The sequence below is a fragment of the Rhamphochromis longiceps genome, linkage group LG7 (genome assembly GCF_057381845.1).
Source record: "Rhamphochromis longiceps isolate RC_006_pf linkage group LG7, R_longiceps_female_GT1.1, whole genome shotgun sequence".
NCBI classification, from domain to species: Eukaryota; Metazoa; Chordata; class Actinopteri; order Cichliformes; family Cichlidae; genus Rhamphochromis; species Rhamphochromis longiceps.
The window spans coordinates 63854111-63881925 of NC_140563.1; the positions used below are offsets into that span (position 1 = coordinate 63854111).

Consider the following 27815-nt stretch of genomic DNA (forward strand, 5'->3'; position numbering starts at 1 on the left):
TTTTCCACACACTGCATCTGCGTTTTGGCTTAATATTTTTTAAATAATGATACACAGTAATATGTCATGTTTTGTAGTCAATCTGACGTTGTATTGTACCTAATCTTCCTGCTAAGGACCAGATGTCCTGACACATAAAACCTCATAACCTTATTCAAGAGGGTGAATTGCTTATTTGGAAACTAAATGGAACTTTGCTATCATCAAAGTTATTATTTCCACTTGTGTTTTTGCTGATATTAAAGGGCAAAACATTTCATGAGATCAGGGTATTTCTACTAATGTGTAAGATCACTCGTCCATAACACCTTTAACCTTTGTATCCTCCAGTATGTGATGTTTTTCTAAACAATGCTGATTTAAGCCATAGACTGTATATAAAAGATGGATGTAGCTACTGTGATGTTTAAAAATATATAAAAGAAGAAAAGAAGAACTACCACATTTGAATAAAAGGGCAGAGTTTGCAGTGTTACCAGCTAATACTAATGGTAGATCTGGTGACGTCCCATTTACACCCTGTGCAGAAGAAATCAGCTACAGAGACGTCGGCTGCATTTTGTTCTCATTGTCACTCATTGGCCAAGAACTTGGGACAGACAAGCTGCTAGCCAATGAGTGTTCCCTGGAAAATCATCCTTTATAAAATGTAGAATGACCAAAATGTAAAAAGTAGATTTAATGTTTTATTCATTAAGATCTGAGACAACAAACTCATCAGGAGAATGTCTACAAAAGTCTGCAACCAGGAAGATCCGTGTTTGACTCACTTTTCAGTGAATCAAAAACATCCATCTTTTATACGTTTTCTATGTTTTCTTGAAGCCTGATGTGGTCATTGCAGGGACTACAGTTGTCCAAAAGGACGAAGAGACTCATTGTGCCATGACTAATGCTGTAACGCAAAACATTTACATCTCCACAATACAGCACCTAAATAGCTTGGACTAATACAACTTCTAGATTAAAATATCTGACTCTTTGATTACTCTGGATATATAGAAAACAAATAGTTTATCTTTTTTCTTTTTCAGTTAAAAGCATCAGTCTGCGGCAGCTCTACAGGCGGTGGCAGTCAGAGAGCAGTGAAATTAAACTAGAACAGTTTTTGCACCCTAAAATCAAAACTAGCATTAAAAACTGGTTGACTTGACCTCAGAAGCAACTCATTGCTTGACACTGAGCAGAACATTAGCTCAAACTGAGTAAAGACGTGTTTGCCATTAAGGAGCTAAAATGTAAAGCGCTTTACGTTTGAGAAGCACCGCGAGGCATGTTTTTCTTCTCCACCTCTAATGGGCCCGATCCCTGTTTTTTGCTAGGACATTTAGATATAGCATCGAATGTGGCTACTGCAAGTGAGTGGACACAAGTTGTTACACTGACCAGCTTTGTTACTTCAAAGGGCCTTAGCGGCATGAACGAACACACACACTCACACACACACACACACACACACACACACACACACACACACACACACACACACACACACACACACGCAGTAAGGGTAGAAGGAGAGATGAGAGATGTAGGTCTCGTCCGACAGCTGAGATATAGCACAAGAGCCCTGGGGAGTTTCAGGGGATTTCCACCGAGGGAATCGGACACGTTGTCTGATTTACTCTAACACTTTGGCTAAACTTATGATAAAAGTTCACAAAGGAAGCAGCATTACTCTGTCATTATCCGTCTCTACACTCATCTGTCTGCTTTTTCCTCCATGTTGTTGTTTTTTTCATGTGACTGTTGAGGACTGTCGTCTTTCTTAAATAATAATAAATAATAATAATAATAATACCAAAAAAAAAAAGAACAAAAGAATGTCTTTTGACCTAAAAGTGAAGCTAATGGTGCACGAGGAAGAATGAGAGGAGTGGAAGCAAAGCAGCAGGAGAGAGGGGCTGAAAGAAAACACGTTCATTTTTATCTGGCTGCTTCTTCTTTTTTTCACTGAGAGTCAAGGAATGCAACCAGGAATCTGGTGAGAGATAAAGAAAGGAAGGTGGATGGTACTGTACTGTACTGTGTGTGTGTTTTCTTATTGTGCAAGTCTGCGTCAGCTGGAGCGCGTACACTCCATAATGTTTCATTCATTAAATTTTAAGTTAAAAAATGTTGTTTTAGCCACAAACAGGGCAGGATGTATGTAGGGAAGAAGAAACAGGTCTCTTGTGTGCTCTGGGAGGAAACCCCGGTCAAGGTCAGCTAATGTATAGTCTTAGATTTTGCACATATTTCACTTTAAGTCTTTTGGGTCTTTCTACAACTTATTTTCTGTTATCTAATGTTTTAAAAAAAGACTTGTAGATTATTCTCTGTGAGATAATACCACAGCAGAAACTGGACACAAAATGACAAAAAACAACCACAGAGGCCAAATCTTACTGTATCAAAACAGTCACAAGACATTTAAACAGAGAGAAATTTTCAATCTCACACTTTGAGTACAAAATGTTTCACTGACATTTTCTGTTTTATGACTCCAATATTAATACACTTCAAAGAAAAGAAAGAAAAATATAAACAGTTTCTCGATTCATCCAAAGAGAAGTCTAATATATATCAGTTAATTTACATCTTTCCCCCTATGAAAACAGTTCAGTTCCCATGATGAAGAAGTATTATTTACATCTTGACCATAATGTCTCGGCCACAGAGCCAGTGTGACCCGGCAGACATATTTTAAAGCTCGCAGTGCTGAAAACACTGCCAAAGTCCAGCAATATTTACACACCACAGGGACAAGAGACAACTGAGCTCCAAGAAAAAAAAGTCACATTAATCAACAACAACAACAACAAAAAAGTTCAGCTTTTTAAATACAGCCGTAAAGTCATGTTTGTGGCAACGAGATATTTTATGCAGACCAGACAAAACACCAAAAGCTTTCACAGAGCGAGTGCTGCAAAGATGCAAGTTATTCTCTTGATTTGATTCTTTCAGATTAAAAGCAGCTTATTGTTAAAAGGACGACAAAAAAATCTCTCTCTCTGCTTTTAATCCGTCCAGTGAAAGCAGGTTTTATATGCAAAATGGTAACATGTGCGCCTTCTTAAAGTAGTTTTGCAAAAGAAATATTTACAACAGCTGAAAAGGCGCTAAGCTGTAGGTTTGTAGGCCGCTGACTATAACCTTTGACCTCACTCTGCAGCATTGAACAGTTAAGATCTGGCGTCCTCTGGAACACATCCTGGGCATGGAAATGTAAAATGAAAGATTTGCATACATTTTTAGAACATTTACACCCAATGTTTGCCTGAAATTATATTTTATGCAGGTGGAAACACGTTTTACTTTCAAGCAAAACTATCAGGTGAAGCTTTTTGTTTTTGTTATCTCCTCTTGGTTCTCCTGAAACATGGGTACAGAGAATCTATATAAAACTGATTATGTATGTTATTTACTGTCAACAAATCCCATAAAAAACACCATCATCTGGGGAAGCAGGCTGCACTCAGACATTACTCCTCTGTGTCACAATAATTAGGCTACAATAATTAAACATACCAGCATTGCACTGACTAGCATGCGCCATAATTAGCGCCCGTTTGGAGAGAGTGCAACACGGGTTATTTTTTTATGGCTACAGTTTACGAACGTCCCCTAAAGGCGTCACAGCCATGAAGTTACTGAGAACAGCTACAAGGATACACTCGCTGAAGGTGTGTGTGTGTGTGTGTGTGTGTGTGTGTGTGTGTGTGTGTGTGTGTGTGTGTGTGTGTGTGTGTGTGTGTGTGTGTGTGTGTGTGAGTGTGGCAGGTTGGAGCTCCTCCTCCAAACACAGAAGTCATCTGTGACTGGAAACCATAGAAAATAGAGCTATCTTTGTGAGAAGCATTTTAAGACCAACAGTGTGATGAAGGATTTTTATTTTTTTTGCACCGTTCACACTTTTTCTGAGTCCGAGTTTTAAAGGTATAGTTAGAATTAGGGCAAGGGTTTGGTACTTGACTGTGAAGGCTGGAGGTAAAAGGGCTTTGGATTAGATTTATGTTAGCCATGTATATGTGGCCCTCCTCTTTAGACACCGAGTGGAGCAGGCAGCAACTTTTAGCTAATATATGAGGCTTAAACATCCAAGCAACCTCAAACGTGACACTGCAAATTATCACAGAAAGCAGCTGTCAAGCTATGCGTAGATCGACATACAGAGATTTCTTCATTTTTTAGTAATTTAATTTCATACACTCGCTGCTGAGCCAGATCCTCAACAGACATCAGTCTGAGAACTACGTATTGCTGTTTGAGAAAAACCTGCTAATACTCAGGTGTTTTAGGAAGTTATTCCACCTTAAAGAAAACATACATGGCCAAATGTTGTGAGTTTGGAGCTCAGAATAACATAGATATATTGCAGAAATGATAATATAGAGAGAGCATGAAAATATGTAGACGTGCTGGTGAAAACAGCGCGTTTGAAGTACTTTGTTTAAGATAAAAAACCTCAGTGGGAAATAACCATTGAGTACTCTACCAGGACTATGACTGGCCAAAGTAGCATCTTACCAGATGACATAGCAACTCTGCACGAGGGTGTTTGGGGAGGTCGCTGCGATTTTCACACATTGATGATTTTGTTTTTGGATTTTTTTGCATTTCTTGACAGAAGCAAAAACACATGTCAGTAAAAGAAGATTATCATTTCCATCAGCAGTGATTTATATAAGAAGCATGGCACTGTTCTGAGACACCTCCCTATTTCATGGTCACAGGACACAGCAGGTTTTAAGAACGAAGATGAGATGCTTAAGTCAGATACAGCATAAAAGGTGAAGCACAGTTATAGGTATGTTGCAAGTGGAGAGCTTAAATGAGAGAGTCAGCTGAATGGGTAAGGAAGGTATGAGCTGATCTGAGCTGGCCTTGAGATCAACTGAACTGATGAACTAAGTAATATACTGCAGTTTCCAAGACTACATCCCCTTTGTCAGAATTCTCCTTGATTTTAGACAGATTTGCATTTCACCTCAGAGTGCAGACTGTGGTGTGTAGCTCGTAAAATTTAAGTCCTAAATGTCAGATTAAGACTCCCACGGAGGCTTTTTTGTTTTGGGCTACGCAAAATAACATGTTAATATTTTAGTCTTGGAAACGGGCTGCAGAGACACACTCAGATGGACAGCTGGAGCTTGGTGAGGTTCCTCTGGTGCATATTGTGGTGTCGTACCAGCTCGTCGCTTCGGGCAAACTTCTTCTGACAGTTAGGCCACCGGCAGTTAAACGGCTTCTCACCTGAGAGAGAGGTGGGTGGAGGACGGTGAGGCAACGACAGGAGGGGGAGAATTAGCACCAGAGGGATTTAAAATCAGGGATTTCTTCGAATATTTTGCTGCTATATCTCTTCATGCATAGTAGCACCAGTCTATTAACATTCTTTTTATTTCATAGGAATTAAAATGAACATTTTCAGCTATAATATACATGTATATAAATATTAAATGGATGAAGAAGAAATGAAAAAATAAAAGTTTACGCACTTGTTTTACCTGTATGAGTCCGTGTGTGTGTCTTAAGGTGGTCAGACCGAGAGAACTTTCTCTGACACGTCTCGCATTGGAACGGTTTTACTCCTAAACACATGTACAGTAAGCATGCACACGCATTCAGCACGAGTTCACATAAACACATACGGAAAACACACATTCAACATCACACACACACACACACAGAGGGAGATAGAGAAATACAGTAGAGCAAAGGCTTGCAGAGAAGCCATTCCAAAGTTTGGCCAGCATTTAGCAACTTCATCTGAAGTGAGTTCAGTACAGTGCACCAATGAACACAAAACTTTAAAGACGGCACTGTCTTTAAAAATAAACAAAACAAAAACAAAGCTGTCATGCAAAAAGCAGAGGAGAGCGAGAAGAGAGAGGGAGAGAGCAAAAGGCCAGGAAGAAATAAAAAATGAAGTCAGACAGTCCGCGGGAGTAAAACCAGTCAAACCTGTGTGCCTCCTCTGGTGTCTTTTAAGCTGGTCAGAGCGCGAAAATCTGCGGCCACAGTCTGTGAACTCACACTGGTAGGGTTTCTCCCCTGGACAGAGACAAGAAAAAGAACACAGAGGATTAATTTAGACATCCTTTCAACTTATTTTATCACATACTCACAGCTGGTCACTCTTGCAGTGATGGAAAAAAGCAGGATCTGTACAGATGAAACCAACAGGCCAGTTTATCAGCCCGTCCAGAACAGCAGCTTTGAACCTGATTGTTGCAACGTGATCAGTCATGCAGGAACACCAACACTCATATTACCAAAGATCACTTATAAACATATTTTTCAAAAAAAAAAAATACAATCCAATTAAAACGCGTTGCTCAAAATATGATTTTGCATAGTCGCAGTCACTGTTCAGTCACACTGAATGAATGAGAGGTAGCAGCAAAAGATCCAGGCAGCTGCCTGACATGAAAGCAGAACAACAATATTTAACCACATAAGCAATTAAACAAACAAGCAAATAAACAACAAAAGAAACCAATAAAAGAGTCAATAACTTGATAAATAAAAAAAATCAGGATCAGATGAAATTGAGGGAAAAGAATTAAGGAATAAATTTGCTGGTTCTGATCAAACTTTTGACCCGACTATATACAGCATATAAAGATCACCTTGGGCTCTGGGTATTTCCTGAAATCCAACAGACTAAATGAGTAAGTAAGAACACGATTAAAAAATGTATTAATGGGTAATTAACAAAATAATTATTTAAGCTATAAAATGTGTGTGCAAAGGTAACCACAACACAAAAACCAAAGCTTTTAAGATTTATATCAGGGTAAGGTGTGGACAACATTTTTTTAATACATTTTCAAACACACTTTGTAAAAATAAATAAATAAATAATAATAATGAATAGTATTGAAGAGATTAATGGTCTCATTATGGCTGTTTTATTGTTTATAATAACAAAAAAGCATATACTCAGAATAACACTGATTATTTTTAACTAGTGCTATTCTGAGAGTATGCACAGTGACATGTTCTAAAGTTTTAGGTAATTTAGAGGTTATATGTAAAATCTGAAGGGCTCACATCTGTTAGTGCATGCACGTTTGGCTTTGTTTTTGACTTTTGAGTCATTGAAAATAAAATCACCACAGTGAAAGGTTCTTTTCTGTGCAACAGACCCAACTGAAAATCTCTTTCTCTATATTTCACCAAACAGGAAATATTTCCTGGCAAGAGGAGACACGGAAATCAGAGCCAATGGAAACTTCATTTGAAGACGTTTGTCCTCCTGAAGCTCAAAAAACGTAAGCGAGGTAGAAAGCCTTTATTGAAGTTAACAGCACTGCTGGGAAATGTGTGCAGAACGCCGCTGCTGTCGGCAGTCATGTGATGAATGTGTCAGCAGAGCGTGCGTCTTCACCTGTGTGTTTGCGGCTGTGCATCTGCAGATGGGAGAGCTTGAAGTAGCGCTTGTTGCATCCTGGGTAGGCGCACATGAACGGGCGCTTCTCGCTGCTTTCTGACCGCACGATGGCTGGAGCGATGCTGGGCACCCGACGCACGTCCTGCACCCACCCACCCACACACACACACACACACACACACACACACACACACACACACACACACACACATATTTAAAGCTAAACTGCTCAATGCAGAATTAACAAAAACTCTCCCAGGACATCAATAGCCGAAGCAACAAAAAAAAATTGCCTGTTTTCTAAATTACATTTAGAAAACAGGCAATTAAATCTGTCCTGCATGTAAATGAGTGCATGAGATCTCCATGTTGGGGTTCATTATGATGAAATGGTCATATATTCATTAGATGGGAATTAGCAGTAAAATGACCCCAGGCTGAGTGCAGCCCAAAGGGAGCAGTTAGTCACGCTTTTTAGACCGACCCCCTAACAGTGCCCCCCACTGCATCGCTCACAGCCGGAGGAGAAAACAGGAAAACACACGTGACCAAAGGGACAAATTCAGTGTTTACATTTATTTACACTACCAGACGTCTTGGCGTTTCATAACCTGCTGGTTATTTAATCTACATTGACACGGTAGTACACACTCTTCATGTTTCCTTTAGCCGTCCGTCTTCTGTTTCCACTTTACACCCCTCCACCTCATTCTTCCCTTTATCACTTTCTCTTTTCTCCCTCTTTCCCTCCACACTGCCTCCCATCTCTCCTCCTCCTCCCCTGTTTGCAGCATCTGCTCTTCATTTCCTCAGCGTTTAGCGATTAAGAGGTCAGCCCTGTTCTAATTAGAACTGTTAACATTAGAGCTGTTAAGAGTCACCTACCGTGCCCATGTGAACATCGAGGCAACCATGAGCTGTAAACTGATCAGAATCCACAGTGTGTGACACACAATACAAACTCTTTGCACTGATAGTTTATTATGTGTTAATGTAGGGAGTCCTGATGCGTTTAATATTGGATAAATGCTTTAAAAAATATGTATATGGTTAAACATACAGCACTAAATACATTTGTTCGATGAAATCTGACAGCATTTTATGATTCTGCACTGAGATGATGAACATTTAGGATTAAGAATTACAGATCTGATTCTTCATTTTTATTTCGGGTTATAATTTAGTCTCACAACCCTGCATAGCGAGTTACACAGCTAGACAGTTTAAGCTGTCTGTGCAGTGGGTTTATTTACAGCAGTAGCCTCATTAACTTTGGTAAACGTTTTTGCTGTGGCTCAAAGGAGTTACCTGCTTACATTGGGTAGATATTGTTAAATCTTCAGAGATGTAGAGGACATGGCTGATTAAAAGGTAAACTGTCAAGAAAAACTTTTATGCAATAGAAGAGCATGAAAAAAATACACAAATATCAGCATAAAAAAACTATTTTCTTCAAATATTGATAATTAAATATTATTATTCTAGGTGTCTTTCTACCATTTAAGTCATGTATATTACTTTAAAAAATGTGATCTAAAATGACATATCCGTTTAATTAATTTTGACCACACTGGGCCTCCATACGAAATAACCCAGATCTAAGAAGTAACGTGTTTGCTGAAGGTCTGTTTAGCTGATTTAATGTGAGACCAACAACAACGACTTTGTGAGACTAAAGTGTTATAGTTAGCTGATCAGAGGCTTCAGTTTTTAACACTCTGTGTAATAATGACTGCAGGCCATGAGGTAATATTAATGAAGAGTGAAATTCCACGGCTGTCATCTGTATTTCCTTTGGCAGTGACTGGGAATTAGTGTAATCCCTGTAATAAAAATATGGAGCAAAGCATCATTTTGCTGCTCAATCTGTTATCTCACTTTTTAGCAGCTCTTAAATTATACTTTAAAAAGGAACAGGAGTGAGATATTGTTTATTCTTTTGTACCGAGCAAGATCTCAGAGAAGGAAAAGGAACAGAGTGAGTAATGAAGCAGGCCCCAGAAAGAAAGATCTCAAAAAGTCCTGTTGTGGACTAAGAGCAGGTCTGGAGAATCTCCTGCTCCCTGTCCTTTAGAGCAGCTGACAGACAATAATTAAAATCTAATGATTTATTAACATGCTGATCCCTGCATGGAAACTGCATCGTTACCCAGCGTAACCCTGAGTGTGTGTTTCTCCACTGCTAATGGATTTGTGGAAAAAGATTCCTCTTGACTTTTAAAGTCGCCTTATAAGAGCCCCTGAATGTGTGTGTGTGTGTGTACGCGCAGGTATTTGTGTGTATGGGTTTGTAAATCTGTGCTCTGCTGCATATCAGTCCTCTTCACGTAGCCTGTTCATTGCATCAGACTCTCCACCACTCATCTTCTTCATTCCACCCATTAGAAAAATACGCTCTGGCTCAATCGTCTGTTTTTGCTCTTCCGTTTATCAAAGTGACCTCAGGTGTTTTTCAGTATTGTCAAGCATGTGGCTACACTCTGATCTTAACACATGACCTCAGGGTGACCTCTTGACAAAGAGTTAGGCGCATGCAGGAGAAGCAGTAATGTGGGTTCCTACCTGTATTCCCCTGAAGACTCCATGTGTGTGTATGCGGTACTGCGTGCTGCAGCTGTATACCATCGGGGTGCTGGGGTCACTGTCATAACTGGCTGCGTGGCTGCAAACACAGAGAGAGAAACAGACCGTTTTATTAGCTGCTGCTGTTGTGGTCTCTAAACCCACCAAGTACCAGACGTCTGTGAGACGTGATTTCTGAAGGTCTGTCATGGCCACACGTTTGATCTTAGATATTCGTCTGCATCACACCTCACCAGACAGTTTCCAAAATGCAAATGCAAGTATATTTGGTGTTTTATTGTTCTCTTTGGGAATAAACATGTCCATGTCATTTACATATGCTTATACATATAACCCTGTTTTCCTGGGGTTTCAGTGCATGGTGTGCTTATTAGCACAAGGATCCAGAAAATCAAAACTTACTGTTCTCAAACAGAGCGGCAGGACAGACAGCGGTTAGTTGCATCCCTGTTGCAAAGGAAGAAAGCTCTGGATTTGGATTTGCTGGTCAAATAAGGACCATGCAGAGGTGCTGGAGAGGAAGACCGTTCTTTTTAACCAAGTTTAGATGTAAAGAGTCTTTTTAAAGACCGGAGAAGACATCTGACATCTGATAAAGTCGTCTTCCAGTCAATTCAATCAGCTCCCATGTAGCTAAACTGGCTGGCATTGGTACAGTAAACATACTGGTATATGTGGTGTCCGGCATGGAAGCTGTTTTTTATACAATCGAGTTCATTTAGAAATGGCGTGATCGCAGAATGACTCAGACTGTGGCACAGAGTCAAGCGGTGTCGTTGTGTTAAATTAATGCCTATTTTGGACATTTCAAAATAAATGACAGCTTTATTTTTATTATTAATATAATACTAATATACCGTAAAAGCATAAGGAGCACTATTTCATTACTCCCGAAAAGTTGGCTCCAAAAATCAAGTGTCCACCGTGCTGCAGTATACCGTGCTACTAAATGACGGTAGAAGCTCAAAACCTCTTCAGAGTGAAGTCAGAGAGTCCAAGATGAATGTGAAGTGTACACACACCAGATTTTAAAAATGCAATAGCACGCAAATCTCTGTGTTGGCTGGTAACATTATTACCCTGTCACTGAGAGCCCATAATACAAAACACAGAGTCCACTGTACTGATGTCACCAGTGGTGATGTATGGTGCTGATTTCCTCGTTTGTGCACAGGCCTCTGCTTTTTGGGGAAAATATTTGGCCAAAAACACAAAGTTTTTGCCTCATACAAAATCAGCTTCACTACATGGAAGTGTCACATCTGAAATGATATAATCAAAGAATATACTTGCAACTAAACTTAACTTAGATGGCAAACACACTTCAGAAAAATGAGCGTATTAAATGCTAAACTATTTCTCTAAAGAGACTATTATTATTATATAAATTAAGATTAACCCATTAACACCTAGCATATCATATTAGATACAAATAGTTTTTGTGAGTTTTTCAGGCTTCTACATCATCAGTGTGTTTTTTCCCCACCAAAAAAATCTAATATATATAATATATTTCTAAGTAATAAATTGCAAAAGAAATGCCATATGTAGCAAATATGACACAAATTAAAACACATATGCAAATGAATATCTAGTTTGTTGTTTTAATTGTCAGAAGATTCAATAAACACTCGATTTTTTTTAACAAAATTGAATTTTCTAGCAGTAATTTCATGGTTCAGGCTTTAAACGGTTAATATTTTACAGTTGATCAAGGAAAATAATCAAGCAGCTGCTACAGAAACTCTTCCAGTCACGTATTTCACATGACTTAAAGGGCAGAACAAAACCTGCTCTGTTTGACACAGCTGCCTCTCATATCTTCTTATCATAACACCCAGAGACACAGAAAGCTCTTGTCTATGAAATGTGTTATATTTCAGTCTGTCTAACCAAACGAGGAGGATGGGAGTTTGCATCCTGTGCCGCTGCAGTGGAAAACGCACACCGTACAGCCGAGCGCGTATAAGGTGCTCTTTGTCTGCCTCGATTATCCCAAAGACAGGAAGACAGTCACTGCAACTGACTTTACATTGCACTGCAAGCTCCTTTGCTGCTCCTTATTCATTCATCTTTATGTCTATGCGATTAGTAATAGTGGGTGATGTACTTTACATAATGAGAGACCCAAGTCAGTCAGTCCTCTGACAACCACCTCGCTGTGAGGCTGGACAGCTGTGGATGTGACCGCAGACGTTTGTGGCATTTTACATCACACAGACGTAAAACAGAAGGAGATGACATCTGACAATATAAAAGATATAACTGTGTAATGAAGAGTTGTTTGAAAATATGTAGTTCTGTTAAGAGTGTAAAACCAGAAAACACTACGAGGTCCTTCAAAAGGCAAAATAAGACAAGGCTGTCCATTAACTTCATCTTGTCATGGCGAATGTACTTACAAGCTATCCTTTGGTGTTCACCCTTGAAGCATCAGGCTAGGGTATCGGTATCATGTGTGTCAAAACCAGAATACCTTCCTAACTGCCACATGTACTTTTTCAGAGCCCAAATCTAAGTAGCAAGGTGAAGCAAAAACAAAATCCGCGAGTTAAAAATGGAGAACAGAATGCAAAACACAAATGTCCTGGTGGGACAGAAATCATGGATCACAAACCTGCAACTCATGTCATCCTGTCAAGCTCACGAGGCAGACTCTGTAGGGATGGTTACCTCTTGGCAGCAAGAATGTCTCAAATATAAGTTAAATAAAGGATGTCTCATCTTATATATCTGCAGCTAGAGCAACAAACCACGGATGCTAAAGACCTGTAATGTGTCTAATGAGGAGATGCAGGAGGAATCTGAGAAAACAGCGTTATATTTGCTCAAAATATCAAGGTTACAGCAAAAAGACTGAAAGCAGAGAGAAATAATACTGTAACAAATAAAAGGTATATAAAAAATAGTGTTGTTACCCTACAGTGTTTCTGCAGAAAAGAGTCAGAAATGAGCAGACTAGCAGTTTTTGGGCTAATGCAATCTCACCAACCGGTAGCTCCAGCTTCATTTTTTGCAGCACATATCTGTGCAAACTTTTCATGTCAGGAAAAAGAAAACAAATGCATTTCTTGAATAAAATACTCACATTTAAGGCAACTTTCAAACAGGTTATATAGTTATAGCAATAGCTGGTAAGAGCTACAACTTCAGGCACAACTTTGAAGTTTGATCTGTGATGAATTTCAGATTGATCACATTATGAACGATGAGTGACGACGTGCTTCCACATTTCCATACGGAGTTGTTAGTGAGTGTCAGAAACTCCTGCAAGGACTCTTGTTTATCATTTCTAATCACTTTGATCCAAAAAAGTGTTGCAAAGTCTAAAGAGGGTCAGCTATTCAAATTCTTCCTCCTTCATGGTTGTAGGTTGAGCAGACGTTAGTGCACACGCTCATCTGCAGAACCATGAAGGAGATCTTCCAACACGTGCAACCACTGTGTCACTCTCGATCAGGTGTGATGTTTGAATGCAAAAAACTGAAAACACATCTATGACGGGAACTAATGATTTGCTATGATGTGCTAAAACAATAAAACTAATAATAACACCACACATCAGTGCTTTATGATACTGAGAGAGTGTAATGGCAAATAATCAGAGTTGCTGAACCACATTTGAAATACGTGGTCTCATATTTCTACAGAATGTCTCTGGCACTACTGCAGGTCTTCTCCAGCCTTCACTCTTTCACACTGAGCAAACAGCTGATGTGCACTTTATCGTTTTAGTGTTTAGTTTCCAAATCGAAATAATAGGAAGGGAGGAATCTGTACTTCCTGTCTCAGCTCAGCTCCCCTACACTTCCACTTCCACAAATCCTGCTCCTCCCCTTCTTTCTGCTTTCCTTTCTCTTCCTCATCATCCTCATCACTCCTCAACCCTTCATTTCTCCTGCTGTCCATCACAGATGCCACAAAGTCAGAGACAGCCCTCTGAAACAGTAAAAATCACTCAGCTAGCATGAAGCCACAGGCAAAATGAAATATTTTCTATTTCAAAAGTTTATTTAAGTGAATAAAACCACATTAATACCGGCTTTAAAGAGCCTCGGCCCACCACACATACACACCCACACTGCTCTCACAAAACAGCAGTACCACACAGTACCACACCTTTATCCATATACAAATCTCTATTACACACACACACACACATTCATCTGTTAACCAAGATGAATGCCTCTTGGCTCGGAGCAGAAAGCTATTTGTGAGTCGACACAGATGCTGACCAGCAGTAAGCTATGCAGGTCACAGTGACATACAGCACAGCGCATGCTTTTCGGTGCTTTTAAGATCGTCTGAACAATGCTGACACTTCAGTGATTATTTCTGCATGGTTTCTAATTGGTGTCTGGCAGACAGGAATATAAGAAGCCGTGGGAAAATGTGATAGATACTCGACCCAGGATGAGAACAAAGACAAGCGCTGGCGCCAAAACCCCACTGGTTTTACAACTTTGCAAAAATTATCAGCATGTAAAATTTAGGAGCAAACATTTGCTAATATAGACGTCTTTCACTATATCCGTACTTTGACATTAACAGTATTTCTGTTAATTATCTTTTTGGCTGGTAAACCGCACTGAAAACACTTCTAAGGCATTCTTAAGTTACACTGCTTTCAAAAACTTAATTTAAATCAATTGAATTTTATTTATATAACACCAAATCACAACAACAGTTGCTTCAAGGTCTTTGTACTGTAAGTTAAAGACCCTACAATAATAAATTGATCTATATTTATTGTTCCTACATCCTTTTAGGAATTAAAACCCATGTTTGACCTTTAAAGCTATGCTTGTGTTTTGTTTCAAGGTTCTGTAAGATTATTCTCATTTATCAAACACTCAGTGGCTGTAAAGTTTATCACAGTGCACTAGCATGAGCGAGTCAAAAAACAGAGCAGTTGCAATAAAAAGTACCCATTACAGTATGCTGAGCATGGCTGTCAGTGAAGCAAACTAACAAATGGTGGAATGGCTTTAAACAGACATGTGCCTAAACATCTGTGTGTAACCACCTAAAACAGATCTAACCTCTAAACAACAATCAGCCAACAATCATCTTCTCTAAATATGCATCAATTCTCTTGTGCTTATCAGGGTCGCGGGGGGGGGGGCTACCACAGGGTAACATCTGTATTAATGTCAAGGCAACAATGCTTTTGAATATTTTGATCTGCAACACAGACAACCCCCACTGAAAAAGAGCACCAGTCTGAAGTACAGTGATCAGATCAATGGTTGCTGAGTTAGGCAAAGAACAGACGGCGATCAATTGACTAATAAGTGATATGAGATGATCAATGTTGCTCACCGGCTTTAATGCTGTGGCTGATCAGTGGTTTAAATGAATGTTCTTACCTGCTCAGTAGTAGATGCACTTCTATTTGGAACAATACTTCTAGTACTATAAGTTATAGTATAGCAAAAAGTAACTATTCCTGCTATTTATATTAGTAATAACAAAGGCAAAGTCCTGACAGAAGCGGGTCTTGCCATTCTGCTGTCATACTGATAAAACCTCCGGGCACTGGGACCTGACAGCAGCATGAACAGAATCACCAGTTAAATTTGAAAACTGCTTAAAAATTTGATAGCAAATCCTATTTAATGGCGCATCTCGCTTTTATAATGTCTCTGGTAACAGGAAGAATAGATGTAGCATTTGAATTAAGTAAGGCTGGTGTATGTTGTAGGAACTTATGCTATTTAAACAAACGTCCTACAAAACTGGCGTCCTTCTAAATCACAGAGAAAGTGGTTGCTGCGTTGTTTACATGCTAAGATAAAACAAATGAGCACATGAGTTTGAACCCAGTGTCTTGCCGTCCATGCAGCAGTACCTCAAACCTTAAAAACCAAATTGAAGCGTGTGTTTTACCGGCTTGTTCAAACTCTACATCACAGCGACGCAGCAGGTGGGAAAGACTAAAGATGTTCTTTCAGCGCTGAAAACTGCCGCTGCTGTTCCAAAAATAATGAGTCTGCTCACTCTCTTCGACCTAATCTTCCCTTCACATGACCCACTGTCCTATTCAGCCCAAACCTGACAGACTCCTGCTGCTTAAAGAGAGCGATGGATGAGTTCCTACCTCTTTATGGTGGATGCCAGTGTATTGACAGGGTTCCATGCCACACACTCCAACTGAGAGGTCATTTGATATAAATTTTCACCGCTGTGGAGGAAAGACAAAATGTAGAAGAAAAGCTCATGAGCTGTGCAGTGGACTGTCAAGCACCAGGACACGGTTGGGTGTATGTGTGTGTGTATTCACTCGCTTTTGTCGTCCGCTGTAGAAGCACGCTAATGAAAAATGCCAACACACACAAACACCCACACAGTCACAGGTGGAGCTGAGATTAAAAAATGTTCCTCGGACACCAAGAGAGCCAAATTATCTCATTACGGCCATCTTTCATTAAACACGGCAGACTCGAGAATCATTATTCAGAGCTGCCATGCGTTTAAATACCTCACGTGCACACACACACACACACACACAATGGATTTATAGCTCTCACCCCTAACACCACAGTCCCTCTATTACACCACCTGCAGGCACATAGCAGTGTGGATGGGGTAGATGTGGTGCCTGGTACCCTGCTCGTTACACAGCTATTATTTTACAGTACAACAGGGGCACATGGCCAGCTGGGCCAAATGGTATATCTGCTGAAATACTGCTGGGATGGAGGTTCAGAGCAAGATTTAAAGCAGCTATCCATGACATTTTCAAATAAATATGTCTGCTTTTCTTCTCTCACTGGATCCATTGCTGACCATCTATTTTATGACCATTATCGGTCCCCTCCCCCTTTTTTTTGTTGTTGCCGTAACACCCAGCGTGTGTTACAGCAGGTGTTTCCTGGAAAAACCCTCCACTTCACAGTTAACCTACAAAAGAATTTATCTTTTCTTCAGAATAAACAAACAGAGAATTTATCTCAAGAAGTGCCACAGAGGATCAAAAACAGCACAATTACCAAATATCTATAATTTTGATAATAACTATGTAGGCAGGCTTTTTGGATAGGGATGTACAAATCCAACTTTTTCCCACTTCCGACACAATACAGACACTTTGGCTGATTTGTCTAGGCTAAAATAATAAACTGAAGTGACTGGGAATCTAGGTTTTATGTTGAAAAGTAGAAAACAAATGCATCCAAGAAGATAAAATGATCTGAAGGGGTAAATTAATAAAGGTGATCGCAGTTTGAACAACATAGAACTGAACTGTTGAAATGTTGCCTCCATCTCAGTGAAGTGGATGTCAGTGGAACTCAGCATGAAGCACTCAACAAAACATCCACTCATGCTGTCTTCGCAACAATGGCAGTAACCATATCCAACTTCTTAATAGCAATGAACTGGTCTGCATTGGTGCATCATATCTTTATTCTCTTCCCCCTCCTGCCCCCCCCCCCCCCCCCCCCCCCCTCTTTCTTAAATAGATAACTATCATATCTGATATCATATCTCACAGTACAATAATATTGAATGGGTGCATTGTTGTATTTTGTCATGTTTCTCAGGTCTTTGTCTGAATTTCTACGAACATTATTGCTAAGGATTGTCTTATTGCATTGGAGTCACACTGGGTTAAATATGTACACTTGGGTTTTAAGGGGTATTTATTATTTTCTTCTTTTTTTGGGTTGTATGGAAGCCCCAAACGCAATTTCATTGTTCTTGACAATGACAATAAAATAAATACTATACTACTTTTCAATGCATATCAAGCCTCTTTAACCATCATAACTAACAGTCAAACCTGGACAGTCATAAAAACCTAACAGTAACTTTAAAAGCATCCATTCATCCCACTAATAATAATGGATTGGATTTATATAGCGCTTTTCAAGGCACCCAAAGCGCTTTACAATACCACTATTCATTCACTCTCACATTCACACACTGGTGGAGGCACCTACGGTTGTAGCCACAGCTGCCCTGGGGCAGACTGACAGAAGCGAGGCTGCCATATCGCGCCATCGGCCCCTCTGGCCAACACCAGTAGGCAGTAGGGTAAAGTGTCTTGCCCAAGGACACAACGACCAGGACAGAGAGCCCAGGGATCGAACCGGCGACCTTCCGGTTGCAGATATGCTTCCCAACCCCCTGAGCCACGGTCGCCCCTTATCAGTGCAACAAATCTGCCTAATGAGACATTGTATTGCAAAAAGCTATACAGATACAAATTGACATAAACATTTAAGTAACGAGTGCAAAAAGAGCTTGTATTTCAAAGGTGTCAGAAGGAGGGGATTTCCAGACATATTTGAAAATGGTTCAGACAAACTGTGAATCGTGCTTCGGTGAGATGAAAAAACAAAATCTGCCTGAGCAAACCGAATAACTGAATATGCAAAGAGTGGCCCACTGCCACCCCCTCCACATGCACCGACTCCATGTGAGAAGTCAAATGACTCCTGAGGACACAAAAGTTTGGAATTCTATGCAAATTGCCAAATTTCCTGTGTGTCCAAGAAGAGCCTGAGCATTTGTTTGCAGCTCAAAGATTACAGCAACTGTTCAGAACATGGTGTGCGATTTCATACACCTTGTACTCTTTTTTACTTTGATACAAACCAGAGTGCCCCCCTGTCTGTATGCATTAATAAGGCCCGTGTTTTTATTTCATGTTGTTCCAGCAGCCTGCAGAGTAAATACAGGCCTGTTGGTACCAGGCTGTGAGATTAGACCACTGACTCATATGAGCCTTCCCAGCTATGAGAGCGCGTTCGAGTGGATATCAGTTATGTTTATGATTAAGACGTCCCTCACAGGGAGATTCTGAGGACAGCCTATGACCATACGTCTCTCTCTCACACAACTTTCCCTGCTGTGATATTCACAGAGAATTTATTACGTTGGTCCATCGATGGGGAACACTGAAGCAATGGCATGTGAAGAATGTTATATTTAGAAATCAGAACAAGAAAAACTTTAGCGAGCACACAGCCAGGAGACATACCTACTAAAAATGGTTCATGTATTAACCTCAGAGGAAGCTTATTGCCGCTAGTTTTTAAATGCATCTGTAAAAGAGCTGCACAGGTAGCTCTGTGTGGTGAAGGCTTGTGGAATATTTACATTAACATCCATTTTTTTGTTTTGTTTTTCTGTACTAATCCGACTTACAATAATTGCAGTAAATTATCAGGTACAAAATGGGCACAATGGCTACATTTTTAAGAAACTAGGCAATATTTTTATTTCTGGAATGTGGGTGGAGTGAGGGAGTAAAGGATGGGATTAAAGGTTAAGTTTGGGTGTGGCTGAAGGTGAAATACTTGTTGGTGGAGGAGCAGACTCACTATATGTACATGCAGAAAATTGCACACTTGGTATGTAAAAACATACCAAATAGAGTATTGATATTGGACAGAAAATTTCTAATCTTAGAATTCAGATATTTTCAGTCCCATTGCCACAGCTGTATAAAATCAAACACCTGGCCTCGCAGTCAGCCAAACAACTGTGAATGAATGGGTCGTTCTAAAGAGCTCACTGAATTCAAGTGTGGTACTGAAATAGGAAGTGAGCGTAGCAGCAAGTCAGTTTATGAAGTTTCTTCCCCCTAAATATTATAAGTATTACTGCAAAGTGAAGCGTTTAGCACCCACGGGAACAGCAGTCAACGTTACAGGGTGCGGTCACTGAGCGCTGAGGTGCTCAAACCTCCTCTGGCATTGACATCAGTACAAACACTGCGCACCAGGAGCTTCATGGCAGCAGCCACAGCAAAGTGTAGGTGGCCCAGTGTTTTTATCCATATAGTTGAAGACAAGGTCTCTAAACTCAGAATGTGCTCATGCTTTGTCACGACATGTTGGCAGCACGTTTCTCATTTTCCATCTTCACCACTATAACCAAGATAATCATGGAAGAGCTTGGTTTTTCCCCCAGCTGTTAAGTTTCTTATTTTCTGTCTTTGCTTGGAACATAAGAGCAAGTTTCAACCAATATTCACTTAGACTCGACTGAGTCAGGAGAAGCTACAGAACATTATTACTGACACCCATAAATAACGGGGGGAAAAAGCTTTTTTTCTCTTGGTACTTTTGTCAAATTGATTATGGGTGTGACCACAGTCACCATGGCTATCACAAATACAAAACTTCCAAGTCAAACTACAGTGTGCTGAGACCTGTCAGGGTCCCACAAGGAACTACTGGGTAAAAAAGTCACTGCACCAGTCATGTTTTAGACGTCACACTGGACAGCTCATCTAATCGAAAGTGAAAAGCGAGTCTTGCGCACTGTTGCTAAAAAGTCCTTTCATTAAATGCTGCAAAGCCCACTAGGAAAGCAATGAAAGAAGGTAAACTGGCCATCAACCATCGGTGGAGTTTCATGACAAGAAAACAGGCTTATAGCTTCGGTTCGTCTCAGCGGCTTGTTGAGTGGAAATATTTCTAGTGTTCCAGTCATTCATCTACTGCAGCAAATCACTGCTTTTGGAAAATGGCTTAATGTGATTTAACCTTATGTGAAGCAGTCTGCTGTCAGTGAAGACATTTCCTTTATTTTCTTCATTTTCGTTTTTATTGGATGGAAACAAACAGTTTTAACTTAAATGTAAGCGCTGTATCAACACGAGCTGATTCATATCGTAAAGATTAATGTAGATCACTCTGCAAGGCATTATAAAAGCACAAAGCCCTGCGCTGTTTCAATCAAAAACTCCCGCTAATGTTGCAAAATGATGTCAGAACAGTCGCAAGTTTAGAACCAGAGGATCTTACGAAAGACTCAGTGTGGAAGAAGCTCAGCCTTTTCGCGTCTTGCCACAATGTAACTGCACTTTATGACGAATTCTGCTTGGACGTCATCTGTCCTTCAGAGGAAACACCAGAGTGTCTCACAGCAATTAAAACCCCAGAAAGGTAGACAGTAAATCACTGACAATTATCCTCACAGAATAAGCATAAAGGACTTTCTTTATTTTAAACAATCAGTAAATCAGCCCATGCTTTCCTTCTGAACGTCCTAACACCGTTACTTACGGACTAATCTACACACAAAGTCACGACGATACATACACTGAGGATTTTCACATCACTTGAGGAATACTTAAATACTCTAATGGGTGCACAAAAACTGAAACAACCAAGAAGCTGCTAAAGGAAGCAGAACAAAAGCAAAGAAGGAAACTGCAATGGCAGGCAGACCTGTCCTGAAGGTGAACATCCTGTTAAGAACTGCATCCTGCTACCTTTCACTGAATTTAGTGCAACACAAAAACAATCAACAATGGTTTCTGAAGTATTTCCAGATTTAATTGCTGCTGATAGTTTGGTGTAAAAATAGATTTGATGATTTTGGTGGGTGCGCACTGCAGTGCATGAGGCATGTGAGTGTTACCTGTTGTAAGGATTCCTCAGAAGCAGAGCCTGGCTGCTCGTACAGCTATCTGAAGGTGTGTGACACCCATAGACAGGAGGAGGTACAGGATACTGCTGCTCACCTATAATGCCCACACAGATACACAATACAGTATATAATGTGGGTAGTTATACATTAAAAAAAATATGGCTTTTGCAACAACAAAAAAGACATAATGTGAAGGTTAAATTCCTCAGCAGTGTTTCTTTTGTGGTCTCTCTTTTCCCCCAGATTTCTTCAAATGTTAAGATCTTTCTCTCTCTGTCAACGGCTCCCTTGACATTTCTGAAAAATCCCTCTCTCTACTCTAATTCCCGGCGTAATCTTTGCTGTAAAAATCATTGAAAATTTACAGCTACGGGTCCACAAAACACCCCTATTTAAATATTTACAAATACCATACAGAGGGGAGGGATTAAAGACAGAAGTGGGTGGATGAAAGGGGTTTGTCAGTCAGGATGTGGCGGATTTATACCTCCGACATGCAAGGTCAGGGCCGAGGGACCAGAATAGGGGACAAGACACTCCCTAGGTGAGGGCCTTTGGGCTGCCATACACACAGCTGTGCACTCACACAGAATTAAAACGCACTGAAACGTCTATTTTTGTTCCAACTGGCAGAGACTCTGATGCATTGTTGTTTTGAGAAAGATGGAAAAATAATGCATTTTTGGATCTGCACAAATGTTATCTGAGCAGTTGTCCTACAAAGGCAAAAGACCTGCAGCAACTATGTAACTATGTGCTTTGGTATAAGCTTGCAACAAAACTATTTGTAAAAATTATAATTGTGATTAATAAAAAAAAAAACAGAAAGTGTAACAACTATGAGTCATTTAAATTTTCCCTTGCAATTCCCTGCAAATGGAGATATATATGTGTGTATATATATATAAGTCTGTTTATTTCAGAAGACTAAAAGACACCAAAACAAACAAAAAACTTTTTTACCATTTGAGCACATATATTAATATGGGGGTGGGGGGGGGGGGGGGGGGGGTTTTAGAAAACCTAAAAGGTTTTTAAATATTTTCACTATAAATAGTTAGAATAAAATTAACTTACTTAAGCAAAACAAAAAATTTTGATTAATGAATCTCAGGAAGAAAACTCCTGTTTACATGCTGAGACATTTATCAGGAGAGACTGAATTCACAGGGCGCGTCGGCACGCCGAAAGCCACACTCGCACATACCCATCGTGTTCTGCTGAGTTAAAGCGTCTTCATGTTTGAAGGAGTGGTTGGAGAACTGCGAGCTGTGGTGTGTAGGAGTGTGACCATAATTACCGGCTCCATCGAATGCAACTGCGCTGTAACCTGCAACACAGAAAGAAAAATAAATACATAAAAACAGGCGGAAATCCATAACAGTGAAACACGATGACATGAAACTAAATACAACAGCATAGCTGCATTTGTGAATCTGGTAATAAAGGTAAAGTAACCAAAGAGCCGCATGCAGAACAAACGACTTATAATAAACTCATAAGATTATCACAACAAGGCCTTCATGATTAAAAACAAGAATTTTCTATATTAAAAAAAATTCCTTTTTCTTGTTTTTGCGATGAAGAAATAAGATTAATAAAAAAATCCTCATAAATGACCATTTCAGCATATATCCTGCTACAAGCAAAATGAATATAGACTAAAAAATGCCACCAAAAGGTGAGTGCATCACTGAACGAAACGGTGATCATACATGATGCTCATTTTCATGAACATCAACGCTGATACTTTTATTATTGACAGTCTTGCAGCACAGATCACTAAAAGAGGAAAAGATCAAGGTAACATTTATGATGAAGACCATCAAAGTCAGCCAAAGTCATGAAATGTGAAGCACCGGGCAGAGATGTTCACACATCAGTGTAAGGCGAGAGAAAAGTTTGCTTTGCACACATACGTTAAAAAGCAGTACAGACTCATTGCAATCATCCTACTTTGAGATTTTGAGATTCAGTAATATAATTATGTCAATTATTATTTATTCATTTTTTCCACTTTTTAGGACGTTGCAGGCCAGACTATGATCTAGAGGACCAGCTCGGGCACTTGGGTTGTATTTATGTATTTTCTCTGCTTTAAAAGATGAAAATAAATCACTCAAGTTATGATAAAACCAGTGAAAAAAGGAGGTGAAGAAGATTTTCTGGGTTTTTCTTTGTTTCTACACATAAAACTTGAGACATGTTAAATGTTACACCTTAAGCTTCCCTTACTCGTTTTTTTTTTTTATAAAGTTACAGAAAATTTGAATTAGCCTCATTTATGACTTTATTCTCCATTCGATTAATCTTATTTTCACCACTGGCATAATATGCACACAGTTAAACTGCGAGTTCAGTTTGAATAAATTTAGTTTTATAAAAAAAAAAACCCCAAAGAAACACTCAAACACACCGACTTCTGTTGAGAGAGATCCGTGCCCGACAACCCAGACTAGACCTGACTCATGACTTAGACTGGCCTAAAGGGCACGACACACTGCCATAAATCACCCATGCACGCACGCACACACACATTATCTCTCACATGCACGCCTCATTAATTAAAATACAGCACTTTCACCGACTTTACCCTGTAAATCGGTGCTTGAGAGGAGAGGCGGAGGGGGACGAGAAAAAAACTCATTAAACATCTCCATTTGTCTTCTTCCCTGTCTGAGTTTTCTCTCTCTGCATATGTTTGAGCGTGTGTGTGTTCATCCATGTATTGGGACATTTTTGTTGCCTCCTTGAAGTCTAGCACTGAGGTGAGAAGAGATGAGGTCAGCTGGAAAACTCTGGAAATACCCCATATTGTCTTCTTCTTTTTTAATACTCAGAGTTGTAAATAAATCTTCAAATGGATGATTGTGGAAATCAGCTTTACATATTAGGTGATCGTCAGTATGTATTTATGTGTTATCTAAAGGTTAAATATATGGCAATAAGTACAGTAAAAGTTGTGCTGTAAAGTTGAAGTGTTTTGGTAAAATTTATTTTACTTTTTGTTTGTTTTGTTGTTCAAATCACACAAAAATGTCAGAACATGACAGAAAAACAGAAAAGCGGTGTGTGTGAGTGTGTGTGTGATGGTCCCTGTGTGACCCCACTGTGCTATCACGCTCTACTGTGTGACCCGAGTCCTGCTGTTGGTTTGTTTGTCTGTGCTCATCCAGCCACAGCGGGGAGCAGATAAAAACAGGTTAGAGGTCGGCTTGGCGCTTTGATTGCTGTGTTATTCCTAAACGATCTGCTTGATAAGCACGTTATTACTAATTAATCAGTTGGGTAATCACTAACAGATGAATTTTTCTGCCTGAAATGAACATTTACAAAAACAAGAGTTTAGGGTGTGATACTCAGAAGGTATGAATCCCACTGTTGACTTTGGACACGCTTCAGCTCATGGTTAATTACTGAACTCTAGTCTGGTTAAAATGACGGATTTTACTGGTTAAATGAGATGATGCACAAAGCGTGGTTCAGGTGAATATAATTCACAGAAAAATTCACAGAAAAAAATGAAACTTTATATAATTTACATGCGAACGTGAAAATAATAATGGAAAAATGTTTAAAGATGTTAACAGAAAAGTGTTTTTGTTCTCCGAATAAAACACAAATTGAAATTAAATCTAAACAACCAGGACTAAACTGAGATGTGAAAAACCCTCGACTCCAATGGCAAAAATTACGAATTCGAACTAACTCAGTGGCCTATTTAATTATAAGTGGATCATGCTGATGCACGTTGCTGCAGTCATGCATTTATTACACATTAAGCAGATGTTTAAAGAATTATAAATTACAATTGCCAAATCTTTGACATTTATTAGACCAAAATACTGTTGTGCTTGACAATCAGATTTTGTAAATGAATTAAAACATTTCAGACAAAATTTTATTTACCTTAAAAAGTATGAAACGGTAATTTTATATAAAATTTCATATGAAGCACTGCACCTGGAATTATGATATTTTCAGAGCTATATTATGAGTAACACATGACATGTTATTTTATATAAAAAGTAAACCTTCCAAAAATTAATTTATAAGGGCGTCAGACACAAAAGAAAAGAATGATCATAATTACTGTAACCCTATTTAAAAAATTCAGTGACTGCGATTAAAAGCAAGATCAGATCCAAAGAAGTTCATGGATGTGATCTTTTAATGGGCCGTTTGCACAGGACACACATCTGTGGCTTAAACATTAATGCCTACAGCTCGAATGCTTTTAACGCCACCTTTTCAGAAACAAACAGGAGTCTTGTGTAAGCGTACTAGCTGGATCGCCTTTCTACAACTTGTGTGTGCTTTTAAGAAGATGTCAATGTTTGTAACGTGCTTGGTCGTATCAGGCCGAGCCAAGATTTCGAGCCAGAGAAGGAACACGTCAGCTGATTTAAACCACATGAAATCATTTTTGGTGATGTACTAATGACTGACAGATTTGTCAGAGAACTTCAGATGCATATACAGGGGGTAAAATTTGTAAAAGAAAATGTGCTAAGTTATAGAAAAGTGACCTTCACCTTCTGAAGCACCTTCTGCAGAAAGTAGAAAAGATTTATGTTGAATTGAATGATAAAAAAAAAAATGATACCAAGACTTCAAGCTGCATCTGTCAAAAGTTCTTGTGAAAGAATTGACAGTTAAATTGGTGATGTTCTAACACCCAGACTCACACCCTACCTGTCTGGTTGCGGGCCGCCTGCTGCGTGTCCATGCAGTTGGTCAGGTATGGCGGATTGCTGAACATCCTGCTGGGGGGCTGGTGGTGGTGCGGGGCGGCCACGGGTGGCGGTTGGCTCGGGGCCGGCGGAGGAGGTGGTGCCCCGAACGCCGCACCGTACCTGCAGGCCCCAGTCCCTGTGAACTGGCCCGAGAAGTGGACGGTAAAAGCACTGAGGCAATGGGGATCTGCATCGTGGTGGGGGTCACCAGCGGCCCCCCAGCTGGGCTCCTGTTTGATGAAGGAGTGCGCCCCCAGGGAAGAGTGGGGAGCAGCCAGAGAGGTGTAAGGGGAGGGGGCAGTGTGGAAGTCCAGGACAGGAGCCCACTGAGGGGCCGTGCTGACGGGAAGGGCCGGGCAGCCAGGGCTGGGGCCCGCCGGGACCGGGGGCAGCAGGGAGTTTAGGTCGCGTACATCTGAACCCATCGCGGTCCAGGGGAGAGAACTGGGATAAAGGAAGGCTATTTTTAAATTCGATCCGTCTCCCTGTGTCCACCTTCTTAATCCTTGGGAGTCTTTCAGTCACTTTAAGGAGTACGTCTTCTTTTTCTCAGCTCTTCTCTGAATCAGTCGTCTACGACACCACACACAGGCGCTCTGGAAACTCATCAAGTCTGACAGAAGTACAGAAGTTCATGGCGACACAGCACAGTCTCTGCAGCCAAGTTTCTCAGCAAAAGAAGAAGAAAAAAGAAGAAAAAAAAACAGACAGATTGATCAGTGGTGATCTTCAGTTTTCGTCCACAACAGCAGAAAGCAAGTTTTGGCTCGGAGAGATGGGGTCCATTCAAGAAGGAGCTCAGAGCTTTCTCTGTGAATGGAGAAAGAGGAGTGAGGAGGAGTGAGGAGGAGTAGCCCTCTTTTCCCTCCACTCTCTGAGCTTGTGCATGTGTCTGTGTGTGTGTGTGTGAGGAGGGTGGAGGGGGTGGAGTCAGGAGGTGATGAGGGAAAGCACCCTCTGACTTCATTCATCTGCTGAACAGTCACTCTGATGCAAACAAATAAAGCCAAACTTTGACCTCAGTCACACAAAAATAAAATTTTAACCACGTGCTTTTCCTGTATTTAAAAAATCTGGGAACAAAAATCTTCAACAAGCATAATTTTCTAACTATTTGTTGAAAGACAATAGCCCAAACTATAAGTCTATTTTATTGCTGACAGGCCGATACAGTAGCTATTTTGAATGCATTTAATCAAGCAGCATTAAAAAGGATTTTATTCTGAAGACGACTTAAATATTTCGTAAAGAATAAACTCACCTGTGACAAAGGAGGCCCGGCCCGGAGTCCGCTTTAAATAGAAACGAATCAACCTTCCTCCTCCAGACTGAAAATAAATGCAGCATTTTACACGGATTAAAATTATTAGACAATATTAAATTATTATAACATCTGATTTATCTAATTTTTTTTGCTGTGTTTAAGTACAAACCGGGGCGGGGTTACGGTCTAATTTAAACGGTTGTGCACGAACGCCCCGCGCGCCAATAAATCATATCTGACTGCAGCTTTTAAGGCCCGCTGCTGTATTTATCTGCGTTTTCCTATTTTATTTACTCTGTTTTCTTAATTGTATTCGTTGAAAAGCTGTCGACATATTAAAATCACACGAACACTAAAATAATAAGAACTGTGACGCCTCAGGTTTTCAGCCGAAAGGCCAGAAAAAGGGAAATCATCACTGAGAAATGAATAAATACATAATTAAATGAACGGAGACGCGCGTGTC

At 40.0% G+C, this 27815-nt stretch overlaps 1 protein-coding gene across 7 annotated transcripts; it reads right to left on the reverse strand.

Moving 5' to 3' along the window:
* Window positions 1–3894: 3894 nt before the first annotated feature.
* wt1a (WT1 transcription factor a) lies at window positions 3895–26986 on the reverse strand. Of its 7 annotated transcripts, none has more exons than XM_085414798.1 (9): window positions 26045–26978; window positions 22557–22679; window positions 21341–21443; window positions 16062–16145; window positions 9941–10040; window positions 7376–7520; window positions 5947–6036; window positions 5490–5573; window positions 3895–5235 (listed from the first exon to the last, which is right to left on the reverse strand). In XM_085414798.1, the coding sequence occupies exons 1-9, from the start codon at window positions 26508–26510 to the stop codon at window positions 5114–5116; spliced, it is 1317 nt and encodes a 438-aa protein (XP_085270924.1). In that variant the 5' UTR covers window positions 26511–26978; the 3' UTR covers window positions 3895–5113. The 7 variants fall into 7 exon arrangements, 4 of the variants coding, with proteins under 4 accessions (XP_085270924.1, XP_085270923.1, XP_085270926.1 ...); XM_085414797.1 differs by having other exon boundaries at window positions 5481–5573; window positions 26045–26977; XM_085414800.1 differs by lacking the exon at window positions 16062–16145 and having other exon boundaries at window positions 26045–26975.
* Between the last annotated feature and the right edge of the window lie 829 nt (window positions 26987–27815).

Coding starts and splice junctions, on each gene's coding strand:
- wt1a (XM_085414797.1), bottom strand. CDS start 26,510: ATGGGTTCAGATGTACGCGACCTAAACTCCCTGCTGCCCCCGGTCCCG. Junction 22,680..26,044: donor GGCGGCCCGCAACCAGACAG/GTAGGGTGTGAG, acceptor TCTGTGTTGCAG/GTTACAGCGCAGTTGCATTC. Junction 16,146..21,340: donor CTGAGGAATCCTTACAACAG/GTAACACTCACA, acceptor TTTCCTCCACAG/CGGTGAAAATTTATATCAAA.